This window comes from Vulpes lagopus, chromosome 8 (genome assembly GCF_018345385.1).
Source record: "Vulpes lagopus strain Blue_001 chromosome 8, ASM1834538v1, whole genome shotgun sequence".
NCBI classification, from domain to species: Eukaryota; Metazoa; Chordata; class Mammalia; order Carnivora; family Canidae; genus Vulpes; species Vulpes lagopus.
The window spans coordinates 130,606,345-130,621,695 of NC_054831.1; the positions used below are offsets into that span (position 1 = coordinate 130,606,345).

The 15,351-nt window shown below is 43.5% G+C and overlaps 1 protein-coding gene across 1 annotated transcript in view; it reads left to right on the forward strand.

The window, feature by feature from the left end:
- The window catches only part of FBXO42 (F-box protein 42), a 104,381-nt gene extending 90,270 nt beyond the window's left edge, over window positions 1–14,111 (forward strand). The window contains exons 4-9 of the mRNA XM_041768264.1: window positions 4,414–4,567; window positions 5,478–5,588; window positions 6,952–7,048; window positions 7,523–7,579; window positions 8,367–8,483; window positions 9,304–14,111. Of these exons, the coding sequence (XP_041624198.1) occupies window positions 4,414–4,567; window positions 5,478–5,588; window positions 6,952–7,048; window positions 7,523–7,579; window positions 8,367–8,483; window positions 9,304–10,419 (1,652 nt within the window). The 3' untranslated portion in view covers window positions 10,420–14,111. The remainder of the gene's footprint in view (window positions 1–4,413; window positions 4,568–5,477; window positions 5,589–6,951; window positions 7,049–7,522; window positions 7,580–8,366; window positions 8,484–9,303) is intronic.
- Window positions 14,112–15,351: the final 1,240 nt, after the last annotated feature.

The following is a 15,351-nucleotide window of genomic DNA, read 5'->3' on the forward strand; positions in this document are numbered from 1 at the left end:
TCTCTATGAATAAATAAATAAAATCTTTAAAGATAATAATAATAATATAATGGCTAAGAGAATGAGTTTTAAATCTAGACTAAAATTAGAATCCTAATTCCACCACTTACTAGTTCTGTGACCTTGAGTAAGTTATTTAAATGATCCATGCCTCAGTATTCTCTGTAAAATGGGAATAAAACTAGGGAATAAAAATAAAAATAGTGTTTTTAGGGAAGGATTAAGTCAGCTTTTGCATGCAAAGTACTTAGGTATGCCTAGCATATGATAAATATTATCAATATTAGTCACTATCATTAGTAGTAGCAGTAGTTAATAGTAATTATTGCAATTTCTCTCTCTCTCTCTCTTTTTTTTTTTTTTAATTTCTCTTAAAAATCAAGTTACCCAGGGCTCCTGGGTGGCCCAGTTGAGTACCTGACTCTTAGTTTCAGCTCGGGTCATGATCTCAAGGTCATAAGATAGGGGCTCTGCACTGAGCAGGAGTCTGCTTAAGATATTTCCCCACTTACCTATCCCTCCCCTCTGTTTGTCCCCCCACTTACACTACCTACACATATACCACCACCACCACCCTGTACACGCACACATGTGCTCTCTCTCTCAAATAAATGAATAAATAAAATCTTCAAAAAAATCTAATCACCCGTCCTTTCCTACCACCTTCCCCATACCCCCTAAACATAGGCTCACAGTCAGTTGCCGCTTTCAGTTTTCACCTAATACAAATAAAGAGCCACATAATTTTTAATTGCCACATAGTATTTTTTACATGAATATTCTTTAGTCTACTTTAAGACTTCAAATGAGCATCTTTTTATTTCTTTTTTCATTTTGCCCAGCTATCATTTCTAAGGATTAATCCTTAGAAATGGAATTACTCCTCCCCTTGCTTGTGCTTTCTCTCTCTCTCAAATAAATAAATAAAATCTTAAAAAAAAATGAAATTACTGATTGAAAGTATGTGCAGGGCAGCCCAGGTGGCTCAGTGGTTTGGCGCCGCCTTCAGCTCAGCGTGTGATCCTGAAGACCTGGAATCAAGTCCCATGTCGGGCTCCCTGCATGGAGCCTGCCTCTCCCTCTGCCTGTGTCTCTGCCTCTCTCTCTCTGTGTGTCTCTCATGAATAAATCTTAAAAAAAAAAAAAAAAAAAAAAGGAAAGAAAAGAAAAGAAAGTATATGCATTTAACTTTTTTTTTTTGAGATTTATTTATTTATTTGAGAGAGTAAGCTTGAGAGTGTGGGGGAACGGTCAGAGGGAGAGAAAGGATCTTAAGCAGGCTTCACTCTCAGTACAGTGTCGAGGCACATAGGACTGAACTCACCACCCTGAAATCACGACCTGAACTGAAATCAAGAGCTGGCCATTTAACCCACTGAGCCACCTAGACGCTCTGCACTTAAAATTTTTAAATATAAATTTGATACAAATGGCCAATTAAAAATTGTTTCCATGATTTTTTAAAAATTTAATTAATTTAATTTTTTAAAGTAAGCTCTAGACTGGGGATCCCTGGGTAGCTCAGCGGTTTAGCACCTGACTTTGGCCCAGGGTGTGATCCTAGAGTTACAGGATCAAGTCCCACAATCAGACTCCCTGCATGGGAGCCTGCTTCTCCCTCTGCCTGTGTCTCTCTGCCCCGCCCCCCGCCCCCTCCCCGTCTCTCATCAATAAATAAATAAAATATTTAAATAAATAAACAAACAAGCCAGCTAGCTCTAGGCCCAACATGGGGTTTTGAATACAAGGACCCCGAGGTCAGGAGTTGCATGCTCCTCCGACTGAGCCAGCCAGGTGCCCCTGTTTCCATGTTTTGCTGTTTCGGGGACTCTTAGCCGCTACTTCATTTTATTTTTTTAAGTTTTTATTTAAATTCCAATTAGTTAACATACAGTGTAATACTAGTTTCAGGAGTCTGTTTCTTGGTTGTCTCTATCTCCCCTGCCCCTGTTCATTTATTTCTTAAATTCCACATATGAGTGAAATATGGTATTTGTCTTTCTCTGACTGACTTCTCTCGGTCAGCATAATGCTCTCTAGCTCCATCCACGTCATTGTAAATGGTGCTGCTTCATTTTACACCCTTGATTTTATTTTATTTTATTTTATTTTTTCACCCTTGATTTTAAAAACCAGAATTTCCATTATTTCAAATCCCAATCCAAATTTGGGAATTAGCCTGGAAGGTTTTTAAGTAACAACTGCTGAATCTGTAACATGTTTTATTTGTTTTTTTCCAACTTTTTCATAGTATTTAGGAGTTCCAAGGTAATAGCAAGAACTTGAAACATTGTTTGGTATTTTGCAAATTAAATCATTTTGGGGTAATACTAGCATTTTAACTAGACCATTATATTAGGTTTTCTAACTGGTTGGTCTAGGAAGCTTTCTTCTGGAAAGGCAAAAGTTTTAACTAGAAATCATAAGACTGAGGACAGCAGCCCCCTTAGTCATGATTCTAGTAGGGTATGAGGGTCGTGAGAGCAAAGCTCATGAAGTACTTCAGTCAGTATTCTCTCAGTCAGTGCTGCTGAGTGACTGGAGAATCATTCCTAGAGAAGACTCATTTCTGTGATCAGATCCTGTTTGGATTGATGTCTGTTCTGTTAGGAAAGTGTTCAAAATATGTTGCTGATGCTACAGAGTACTCTTAGATGCTTACTCCATATTCTGATGATTGTTACCTTCTCAGTAGATCATGGTAAGTTACTCTTCATTTGGATCCCAAGGAAGACAGCCTCTTGCTCTACTTTTCCAGCCTTGGGACTTTGTCATCAATACCATTAAAGCAGTTTAAGCAGGGCTTTTCAAACCATATTCCCCAAATCCTTTGCTGAAGGGGAAGGCCCAGCTCCTCACCTGAATGGGAGCACCTCAGCTGCTATCAGCTTAATATACTGTTGAGATTCCTTCTGCTTAACTTTTTTTTTTTTTTAATGGATCCTTCAGTGTTAACAAAACTTTTCTCCTTGAATATTACAGTATTTACTGACACCTAGGTATTGAGGAAAATCTCTTTGGTCTTAAGCAAACTAAAGGTAGCATGTAGAGTAAGAGATTAGGAGAAATAGTGATTGTTATTTAAAAGACAGAAAAGGCTCTGAAAAATCATGCTTCTATGTGACGTTTCTTATTCCTAGGGTTTTCTAGCATAAACCAAATTTTCCGTTGTTTCAAAAATTGGTCACTATAGCTCAGAAGTCCAGCCTCGAGGGCCTTGGTAGCCACTGGTATAAAGCCTGCAGCTCCATTGGAATGCCTTCACATTGAGCCTGAAATTCTGCCCCCTTTTGTGCTCGTGAGGCCCACAGCTAGAGGCCTAGAGGTCACCATGCTAACATGTGACTCAGCACAAATAACTCCACACTGCCTCTGTTTTAACCAAGTTTGCTGACAGCAGCTGTTTTTACATTGCATCCAGGTACTAGCCTGTATATGTACTCCCTAGATTCCTTATATTCTCTCCTGTATGGGGTCTAGTCAGCTTATTAAAGGGATGGTCAGAGACACCTGGGTGGCTCAGCGGTTTAGCACCTGCCTCCAGCCCAGGGTGTGATCCTGGGGTCCTGGGATCAAGTCCCACATCAGACTCCTTGCAGGGAGCCTGCCCTGCCTCTGCCTATGTCTCTGACACTCTCTCTGTGTGTCTCTCATGAATAAATGAATAAAGTCTTTTTTATAAAGAGAGAGAAAAGAAAGATGGTCAAGAGAGTCAACATTTATTGAGCATCTATTTGCTGTGTGCCAGGCAGTGTGCTATGTGCTTCAGGTGTATTATTTAATAATCAGAACAGCCTTATGAAATAGGTACTCTCATCTCTAATGTCAGGGAAGCAAAATAAGTAACTTTCCTCCAACTCCGGTCTCTCTGTTCTGATTATAAGATGTATAAATGGAAAGTCATTGATACTATAAGAGTGATATATGGCAACAGATGGCAGCTACACTTGTGGTGAACTTAGCATAGTATATAAACTTGTTGAATTCCCATGTTGTACACCTAAACTAATATAACATTGTGTGTCAACTGTCCTAAAAAAAAGATGTATAGGGACACCTGGGTGGCTCAGTGGTTAAACTCCTGCCTTCGGCTCATGGCGTGATCCGGAGTCCTGGGATCCAGTCCTGCATCAGGCTCCCTGCATGGAGCCTGCTTCTCTCTCTGCCTATGTCTCTGCCTCTCTCTGTGTATCTCATGAATAAATAAATAAAACTAAAAAAAAAAAAAAAAGTATAAATTGGTGATGGTTTTCTGTCAGACCTGCAGACCAGTTTTGTTCTCTCCCTTTCCCTTATGTTTCATAGTGTTGGTTCCCCTTTTGTGGCTCTTTCAGAGGAAGGTGATCCATAGACAACCTACCTGTGGCTTATAAGACCCTGATTCCTAACCATGATGTTGTTGACCTTTCCTAGGGTCCTATCCTTCCCCTAAAGCTGGAGCAACTCTGGTCGTGTACAAGGACCTGCTGGTGCTGTTTGGTGGCTGGACACGACCAAGCCCATATCCCCTACACCAACCAGAGAGATTCTTTGATGAAATACACACTTACTCACCCTCTAAAAACTGGTAAGCCACAAAGATAAGATCCTTTCAGTCCGGATTAAAAGATTTCAAATGAATGGACACCTTATCTTTTTTGTGTCCAGGAATCTCTTTGAGAATTTGGTAAAAGCTCTGGACTCTTTTCCAGGAAAAAAATTTACATACACCAAGGTTTGCTGACAGTTTCAGAGAATTTACAGGACCCGCCTTAAAACCTAAAGCTAAGGGGCGCCTGACTGGCTCAGTCAGTGGAGCATGTGACTCTTGATCTCTAGGTTATGAGTTCAAGCCCCATGTTAAGTATAGAACTTAAATTTTAAAAAGTTTTTTAAAGGGTTAAAAAAATAATTTTAAAAAAGAAACTGAACTAAAGCTAAAGAATCTCTATTCCAAAGAGAAAAAGTGGAAGAGATTTATTCCTCTTCCTAGAAAACTGAATATGCCAGTTGGAAAACAGGAGGCTCTTCAGTTTTGGCTGCTAATTCCCCAGGTGTGCTGTGGATCCATTGTTCCCTGCTATGTCTCCAGGACTGATTCCTGACTCTTTTTTCTTTTTTCTTGTAATGGACTACTTAGTACAGGGCTCTTGGCAGCTGTAGCTGATCCAGACTGTAGAAAAGTGGAAGGTGGTGCTCCTTTAGCACACTAGGCTGAAGCGGCCAAGGAGCCATGATGGCTTCCCTGGTCATCTCTCCACCCCACCTCTAAGCCATACGCACAGAGAACTTGAAGGTGAGCATAGCTTTAGCAGGTTTGTAGGAAAGGTATGAATACCTTCTGCCATCTTCCATTTGTTATCTTAACAGTATCTCTACTAGAGGTGATAGGGTTGTCATTTTAAAGTGGGTACCTACCTACTGTTTCCACCTTAAACACAAAAGACCAGACACAGGTGATGCTGACTTCCTGGCTTCCTCCTTTCTTTTTCTATTAGGTGGAACTGCATTGTGACAACCCATGGGCCACCTCCCATGGCTGGCCATTCCTCCTGTGTGATAGATGATAAAATGATTGTCTTTGGTGGCTCCTTAGGATCCCGGCAAATGTAAGTATATTTGGTTTGCTGTCTATCAACCTGAAGGTAAATACTCCTGGGAATAACAGGTCAGAAGCGTGAACTAGTCAGGTCAGTATTCCTCAACATGGTTCTCATTAATCCAACCAATCATTGCTTCCCAGCAATCACAGAGCAATAGGTTGAAAAACTTCCTCCATAAAATCAGAGCTGTGTAGAATCTTTTTTTTTTTTTTTTTTTTTGGTGTGTTGTTCATTCGGCAGGATCAAATTCTGATGCAGCCTCCACCTTGTCTGTTTCTAGCTGTGCCTACAAAAGGCTACCTTTTAAGAAGCACAGAGTGCTTTTACTTGCTCTGTTTATGACCCAGCCCATGTCCTTTTGGGCTTTAGAGAAGACAGATAGATTGACAGGATTGGTTGAAAATGGTTCATTCTCCAAATGAGAGGAGATAGGGGAGTGGGTAGGAGCAAGAAAACTGCCAGGTCTGATGCACTTCTGTGAGGTTGTTCTCCCTGCCCACTGTCCTCACTATCTCTGGCCGCAACTGGCCAGCCCAGGCCAGTCAAGAGCCAGAGCCACCCATCTGAATCACTCTTCATCTGAGTTAGTGGTAGCTGCATTAATGGTCATGAGAGGAAAGGTGATGAGCCGTCAGCAGTAAAAGCATTCCAGACCCAACTCTGTTCTCTGTTAGACAAGATAGTCCCATCTTCCTATTTCAGAACAGTTGTGGAGAGTCTGTGAGCTGCCCCCCCACCCCAACCAGATGAGAAAGTTTAAGGCTTTATGGTGTTAGCATCCTTATTCCTGCATCCCTCTTTATGAGTTAATGACCTTAGCGAGGTGACAATAAAATAGAGACTGCTTTCCAGTAGTGTGTGCTTGCCATACTGGTCCCTTGGGGTTTGGAGATGCCAGTCTGTCCTTGATAAAACTGCAGATCTCAGTAGCTATGGTGAAATTACTTTTTGTAGCCAGAATCGATAAATCTTTATCTCCTGGGCAATGATAAAGCTACCTTTTGCATCAGTTTTTTTCTTCCTTGTGGTTTTTGCTTTTGAAAGACTATATCTTGACCAGTAGCTATTTCCTGCTATCACCAGTTCATTCTTTCCAGGGAAAGAAGGGGAAGAAAAATATAGTTTAAGATTCTATGATCATGGCACTTTGCTAGGCATCTTTATAAATGTAACTTCAGGGGCACCTGGCTGGCTTAGTCTGTAGAGCATGCAACTCTTGGATCCTCAGGGTCATGAGTTCAATCCTCACGTCCAGCATTGAGCCTACTTAATAATTTAAAAAATAAAATATGAATGTAACTTCATTTATATCAGCTCTGTGGTTCCTGGGAACTCCCAACTCCTTCAACGTTATGCCCTTATCTTATAGGAGCAACGATGTCTGGGTCCTTGACCTTGAGCAGTGGGCGTGGTCCAAGCCGAACATCTCTGGCCCCAGTCCTCATCCTCGAGGTGGCCAATCTCAGGTGCTCAGGAATTAAAATAACTATTCAGCAAACACTGTAGCATCTTCCAGTTAGGATGGGAAAGGGAGGAGGGAGTCAGGTAAGCTGCCAACATGCATAAGCCAAAGAGACTTTGTTGTTCTTTTTTACTGGTATTTATTTTTCAACCTCTAATGGGTTGTATTTATTTTTAGTGGCTTTGTATTACACCTCTCCCCAAAGCATTTACTTTGCTGTTTCATTTCTCAAGAGAACCCTGCATTTTATGTACACTCATGTTAATGTTTGATCAACAAGGAATATATACATTCAGGTGAATCATCAGTAATTTGTTCACAAGGATGGGAATTGACTTGGTTTGGGAGAATGGAGAGCTTGGTGACTAGAATACTTTCATTTGGGATCTGGGTAGGCTATTTTCATATACCACTGATGCATAGGAGGTCAGATGCCTCTGTCTTTGTAGATTTATTTTAAATGTCTTCCTCTTCCCAGATTGTCATAGATGATGCAACTATCTTAATCCTTGGAGGATGTGGCGGTCCCAATGCTGTGAGTATTGCTGGTGCCGCATTCCAAGGCAGATGCTGCTAGGGGTTCACACTTGCTCCCTGTCTCACCTTGTAAGCATAACATTCTTTTTATTGAAAGAATCTTTTTCACTTCAGGTATATAACCATGGTATTTTCTGGCCAAGCTCTGCTTTTTTTTCTCTCTTTCTTTCTTTCTTTCTTTCTTTCTTTCCTTTCTTTCCTTTCTTTCCTTTCTTTCCTTTCTTTCCTTTCTTTCTTTCTTTCTTTCTTTCTTTTCTTTTCTTTTCTTTTCTTTTTTTTTTTTGTAGGGTGAGAGGTGCTAGACATTACTCCTAGACATTCATATCTTGAATACTCATATTTATGTCTGTGTCCTTCCTACTCCCATTTCCTCTTTAGGCAATAAGGTTTGTGGCTATCATTTTTTCAAGGAGGGGTGGGACAGAAAAACAAACTGATAACTGCCAGAGTTTATATGGAATTTAAGAATGCAGATTCAGAGAGTTACAGATATATATTATCTACCCTCTCCCCTCAACACACACACACACACACACACACACACACACACACACAATTCAAAACCACTTAAAAGTGATTTATGGATTACAAGCACAATTCTGCGTTCCAGGCCAGTGGTAGTGTATGAATGAATGAAGGAATGAGTGACCACAAATGTTGCCCTTCTTTCTGAAGAGCCCACATACTCTCTAGACCAGAGAGCACAGCTTTGAAATTCCTACTGTGTGTGTGTGTGTTGTATAATGTACAACACCTAAGTCCTATTGTTGGTGCTTCTCTTCTAGCTCTTCAAGGATGCTTGGTTGTTGCACATGCACTCAGGCCCCTGGGCCTGGCAGCCACTCAAGGTAGAAAATGAAGACCATGGGGCCCCAGAACTATGGTGCCACCCAGCTTGCCGGGTAAGCAGGGCACTGACAGGCCAGCCAGAGAAGGGTCCTAACTGTGAAACCCAAGGGGCTTGTCAGATTTCCAAGCAAATTAGTATGGAAATAATGAACACCTTGATGTCATAAAAGAAACGGCCATTAACCATTGCTCTTTGGGCACTGCTTCTATATGAACCTCTAGATGGGAAACCTGTGTGAGCCCCACTGATCCTTTTTTTTTTTTTTTAAAGTTTATTTTAAAGATTTATTTATTTATTTGAGAGAGAACACATGCATGTATGAGCATGAATTGTGGGGGGAAGGGGTAAAAGGAGAAGCAGACTCCCTGCTGAGCAGGGAACCCGATGCAGTGCTTGATCCCAGGACCCCAGGGTCATGACCTGAATTGAAGGCAGATGCTTAGATGACTAAGCCACCCAGGCGCCCCAAGTTTATTTATTTATGTAATCTTTATGATGAATGTGGGGCTTGAATTCCTGACCCCGAGATCAAGTCACACACTCCACTGACTGAGCCAGCCGGGCACCCCCTTTAAGTGCCAGCTTTAAGCATCTCTTTGTGACCTTTCTTCAGGGTCCCCAAACAAGAACTAATTCCTCCCTCCAACCCACTCCTATCCTGCAGACATGCTTCTGATGATAGCACTTGTCATGCTTCAGCCATAGATTGTTCCCATGCCTGTGTCCCCTGCTAGCCTAGAATAATGTAGTCACATTATCTTCATCTCTGTATCTCTGGTACCTACAAAATGCCTGGCCTGCCCAGGTACTCATAATAAAATGTTTGGTACTTAAATGAATGATGAGAACTGAACAGGTGTTTTGTCTTTCAGGTGGGGCAGTGTGTGGTGGTCTTCAGCCAGGCACCTAGTGGGAGAGCCCCACTCAGCCCCAGTTTGAACTCCCGCCCTTCACCTATCAGCGCCACCCCTCCAGCCCTGGTTCCTGAAACCCGAGAGTACCGCTCTCAGTCTCCAGTAAGGAGTATGGATGAAGCTCCTTGTGTTAATGGCCGCTGGGGAACACTGAGGCCCAGAGCCCAAAGGCAGACCCCCTCAAGTTCCCGGGAAGGGAGCCTTTCCCCAGCCAGAGGAGATGGCTCTCCCATCCTCAATGGTGGCAATTTGTCTCCAGGAACAGCAGCTATAGGTGGCTCTTCCTTGGACAGCCCTGTGCAAGCCGTATCTCCTAGCACTCCATCTACCACTGAAGGATATGACCTCAAAATGGGACTTTCTTTGGCCTCCCGGCGAGGGTCACTACCAGATCAGAAAGATTTGAGGTTAGGATCAATAGATCTGAATTGGGATCTGAAACCCGCTTCGAGTAGCAATCATATGGATGGTGTGGACAACAGGACAGTTGGGGGAAGCATGAGACACCCTCCTGAACAGACGAATGGTGTGCACACCCCACCACACGTGGCCAGTGCCCTTGCAGGAGCTGTCTCCCCAGGTGCCCTGCGTCGGAGCCTAGAAGCCATCAAAGCAATGTCATCCAAAGGCCCCTCAGCCTCCGCAGCACTAAGCCCTCCTCTGGGGTCTTCCCCAGGCTCTCCTGGGAGCCAGAACCTGAGCAGTGGAGAAACAGTGCCCGTTCCCCGTCCCGGGCCTGCCCAAGGAGATGGACATTCCTTACCTCCCATTGCCCGCCGCCTGGGCCACCACCCTCCACAGTCCCTAAATGTTGGCAAACCTTTGTACCAGAGTATGAACTGCAAGCCCATGCAGATGTATGTGCTAGACATTAAAGACACCAAGGAGAAGGGGCGGGTCAAATGGAAAGTATTTAATAGCAGTTCTGTGGTCGGACCTCCTGAAACCAGCCTGCATACAGTGGTCCAAGGCAGGGGTGAACTCATCATATTCGGAGGACTCATGGACAAGAAACAGAATGTGAAGTACTATCCAAAAACAAACGCCTTGTACTTTGTGCGAGCAAAGAGATAATGTGTTCTAAACCCCCTTCCCTTTCTGTGGCTTTTAATTTTCCAGCGTGCAAGCATTTGGACTGAGAATTGGGAAAACAAAGGACAGAATTACTACCATAAACCAAAACCCCAATTCCCAACCTCACTCACTCCAGGCTGGGATCAAATCTCCATTAAGAAAAAAAATTATATATAAATATATAAATATATATTATATAGCCAACTCTGTTTACAAAGAGGGAGAGGTCTCCGTCCTGGTTCAGATAAATTTGTTGCTGTGTTTTAGCAGAGGCTGTGCTGCCTTTTTCTACTTTGCTGGTAACTAGACCAAGAATTTAGGGAACAAACTAATGTCAGAACTTACCTGAAGCAACTGAAGAGCCCCCATAAATCTTTATGTGGCCTTCTTGGAGTGAGAGTAAGAAAGCGTGTGTAAGGTGCCCACGTGGAGGCTTTCGATCCATGAGCTCCAGGAGTTGGTGGGGTGAAAGGAGCCTGTAGAGAACTGTTCCTCCCTTCCTTTTAAAACCAGAGAGGACCTGTGCAAACTTTTTTTTGTGGTCATGCCCTCTGCCAGGCCCCGCTCTACCCTTGTGACTGAGGAAATTTGCCCAACCAGGAACTCTGTTCCACGTGTGTGTGCTGGGATCACCATGAGACAGTGTTTATGCAGAGATGCCTGTCTACCTGGTGTCCACTGGTCTTTAGCATGCTCCCTCTGTGTCTCAGAAAACATATTGGTGTCTGATTTTGGAATTTTCTGACAATCGTATTTGATTGCAAGTTGCCAAAAACCGCATTTGTTCCCTTAAAACTTGATCCGCAGAAGCTGCTTTTTCCCCTTTTTTTTTTTTAAAGCCCTATCAGCTTTCTCACTTTCTTTTACAAAGCTAAGGTGCCCAAGGAAATCTCCTAGAGATATTTCTGGGACCCTTTCTCTGGTATCACTTAGGGGCCTAGTAGAGAATTCCAAGATGCCAGTATCATGAGAAATCCATTAAGCGGCAGAAAATACTGGTTTTTCCTTGTGGGCTTCTTTTTACTTCCAAAGCACATTGGGCATACCCATCCATATTTATACAATGAGGAAATTGATCCTGGAAGGGAAACCCAGTAATAGCTCCTTCTAGAAGTGATTTCTGCCCCTGTTGTGACATGTGTTTTTCTGTCAGGCTATTGACTAGTGATTGGGTTGAGTGTCCTGTGCTTACCCTCTTTGATGCAAGACTGACCTTGGGAGCAGTCCCTCCTTTGTGACAGTCTCGTTCACATGTGCCCCAAATAAGGGTTGGGTTTTTATGTTATGCCATTTCTGAGATACGGTGCAACAAACTAGAGCATTTCTTTGCTAGATATAAGAAGTTACAAATTATCAGTCTCTAAACCATGGCCTGGACGTAAGAGATTAGTTAAGTCAAATGGCACCATTTAAATGTGGATTTTTGGTGATTTCTCATTAGTGGCAAGTAGATTTTTACTTTGCCCTTAGGATTTGAATTTCAAAACATTGCATTTCCCATCTTTCACGCCCCGCTTTTTTCTTGTTAGCATTTCCCAAGCGCAAGACTGCTACAGCTGGCCCTGAGTCCTGGCTTTAGGCCAGCACTTAGCAGTCTGTCTGATAAAGTGTGTTTTCTCCTATTACATCATGTTGAATTCTTTCCCCTAGCCATTAGCTTTTACAATGTGGTCTTGGTGGGAAAGCCCCCCTGGTGCCAAGCCCAGGGAAGGGCCAGCTCATAGGGAGAGGTCTGTGTTCCAGAAACTGTTCCATGTGCTCCCTTAGATGACAAAACTACCATGTGCCTATTTACTGTGGTGTCCACCTACTCCTGGCTCAGCACTCGGCTTGCTAGACACCTTGCTCTGGGGCTGTTGCTGGTCCTCCTCTGGCAAAGACTGTTAGATCATGTGGGGTCCTTATTCACAAGAGAAAGCTAGCCTGTAAGATTAGGTATTACATTTTTGCTGTTGCTGAACATTGTTTATGACATTGCGTTTGTGCATGGACAGCATCCCCAAACTCCGTTCCTATTTAAATATAAAGTATTTGGAAGCCTGAAAGTTCAGAATCTCAACTTTGTGACCATTCCCTTTGTCTTGTGGCCTCCCTAAGCCAGCTGTTAGCTTGTGGATTCCCTCTATTTTCCCCAAACAGGCAGGCAGAGGTGATGATGGCCTCCAGTATTACCCAGACCACTCAGAACCAGACTGTTTACAGCTCCTTAAGAAAAATCTGCCTCATCTGCACCTGGTGGTGTTGGTCATGATGGTCCTGGGCACTGTGGGCAGATACCTTAGGAGAGCGACTCCACGCAGTCAAGGTGGTTATGTTCTCAGGCCCTAATGAAGCCACACGTGTAGGGGAACTTTAGGTGTCCTGCCTGCGGAGAGCATTTCCACAGCACCATGGATGCTTCAAGTCAGGTCAGATTAACCACAACTCTGGTTTTGACATGATGCCAATTTTGTCTTAATTCACTGAGAAAAATGAGACAATTTCTTTAGCCTTCAGGAGCACCTAAATTAGCAAATATCTGTCAGTATTTAAGTATTTAAAATACATTTTGTTTCTACTTGAAGCTTTAACCCCTTCCATTCCTGCAAGTGTGCCTTTGAGAGCCCCATGTCATATGACGTCACCGGCCGCCTCATTGACCTCATGTGACAGTCTTGGTGTCTTCCTTCTCTCTTGGACAGAGCTTCCATTTTCTCACTTTACAGGCTGGGCAGCAGAGAGGGTTCTGTATTTTCATTCATATTTCTACTCTTGTAAACATGGGTGGTGGGCTGCACAAACATCCTTTCACCCCCCCCCCCACACACACACACAATTATGTATTTTAACAGCAAGAATTAGGTGTTGATACAAGCTTAAATTTAGTTGTAATACTGGGCATCCTCTCCTCCCACCCTCTGCGGATTGATCTGATTTTAATGTTTGAGTTTTACATCAAGAGCTAAAACCACGAACTATCCCAGGAACTGTGTTGGAACTCTCTTAAGAAAAGAAGAGGACAACAAAAGAAAACCAACTTGACAAGTCTTGACTTTGGAGAACAGAAAGCCACCAGCTGATGGAGAACAGAGGGATACTTCCTTTAACTTTATCATTCTGGGTTTCCTTCTGCTTTGCTTCTTTGCTTCCCCTTAAAAGTGATGTTCCTGTGGGTTTGTCTGTCTGTTCTTGTCCTTGTGGTGATCCTGGCATGGTGATGTGCTCTGCTTTGCGTTGTCTGTGCTTTCTTACCAGCGCATAAGTCAGTGGGGAGGACCTGAACACACCCTGGGGCAAGGAAGCCGAACTTGGAGGCCTGCCTCCCATGCAGCCTCCCCACCAACTGCAGAAGGCATGTTCTGCATGGTCACCAGTAAGTGGCTCCCTCTCACTGTGTTTATTGTCATGGGAGAGCAACCCTTATCTTGGCTCCACCCTTGTTGCTCTCTTTCCTCGCTCTGCTCCCTTCCCACCAACCAGGGTTCATGTCAGCGCACACCCATCGTGCCCTGGCAAAGCTGGTGCTGTGAGTGATGTTTCCCATAACTCAGGGGTCCCAGGTGGCTTACCCTGAGATGGTCATTTTAGGCACATAACAGTGTAGGAATGAAAAGTGGACTTCATTGATATTTAAATCTGTCAATTTCATTTTTTGTTAAGGTTTTCCCTGATGACTTTTTAGCAATTTAACAAATAAAACGAAATGGACAGAATTGTCTTAACTGTTTCATTAGTAGAAAAGAAGAAAGAAACAACCATAATGGGGAGCAGTTGAGGTTGGAGATTGAAGCTGGAAGCAAAGTAGTTGGAAAACTTGCCCTCCTCCTTTAGGGGGGTTGTGTTTTGGGGTAGAGGTAGGGAGTTGCCCTTCCCTGGGGATAGTGTCATTTAATTAAAAACTCCCCGTCATGCTTGAAGGATTTGGTATTTCAGAGCCTCAGGTACTGCCCTTTGGTGGAGACCCCAGAGAGGTGATGAGCTTGGAGCAGGAGCCCAGGGGCCAGGACAACCACCACATCATCGCTGGCCTCCTAAGCAAAGAGGAGGACACAAGGCCCCAGGATCTTGAATTAGCACAGCAAATGGCGGTTAGAAACATAGGCCTGAAGCCTTAGAAACTTGTATTCTAATCCTGCCTTCCCCTACTAACTGCTTAACCTTGAATACAAGTTTCGTAGTCTGTAGATACAGTTGTTTCTATCTTAAAAGGATCATGAGGGTTAATTAAAGTTGTATATGAAAGCACTAGCACGGTGCCTGGCACAGGGTAAGTGCTCAGTAGGGGGTGGCTATTATTATAATGAACCCTGGAAGAAAATACAGGATCATGAAGGAGAGGGCTGGGCTCATTGTGTAAATTGTTACAAGCATGTCCCTGCAAAGGATTATGCATGTCTATGGTTGTCTGGGTCATCTTTTAGATGTCACCGTGAGAACCTCTGAGGCTTTTGCCTCTCGAGAGCAGTAAGTAGCAGCTGCTGCCATAAATCAGGTCAGAATTGTTTCATTGTTTAATCTCCCTTTTGGACTTTAATTCCTTGGTTTGCTAGTTGAATTCTGCCTCTGGCACATCAGGTATTCTTCTGCCTAGATTCAAGGGCACACGTAGTGGGTTCCTGATCTGGAAATGTTAGCTGGGGACTGATGACATGAGTCTTCCCCGCTGCGAGGGTGCCTGGAAGGAGACGGGCTTCACAAGGGTAGGGGGCTGCTCCAGTGCCGAAGCCACTTGCTGAGTGTGTGCCAGTTTCTTATAACCATGGGCCAAGTACCATTATGTTCCTTTCATTCAGTGCATACTATGTAGTGACTTGTCCCCTGCTCAGGTGTGTGACCCTGCAGCTCTCATTCTGTTTCCTGTACTTTGAGACACACAGCGAATTAGAGTGTGGCCCGAGGAAGGGCCCTTGGTGCTGGCTCTATTGAATTGGCAAGAGGTAGAATGACTGACTG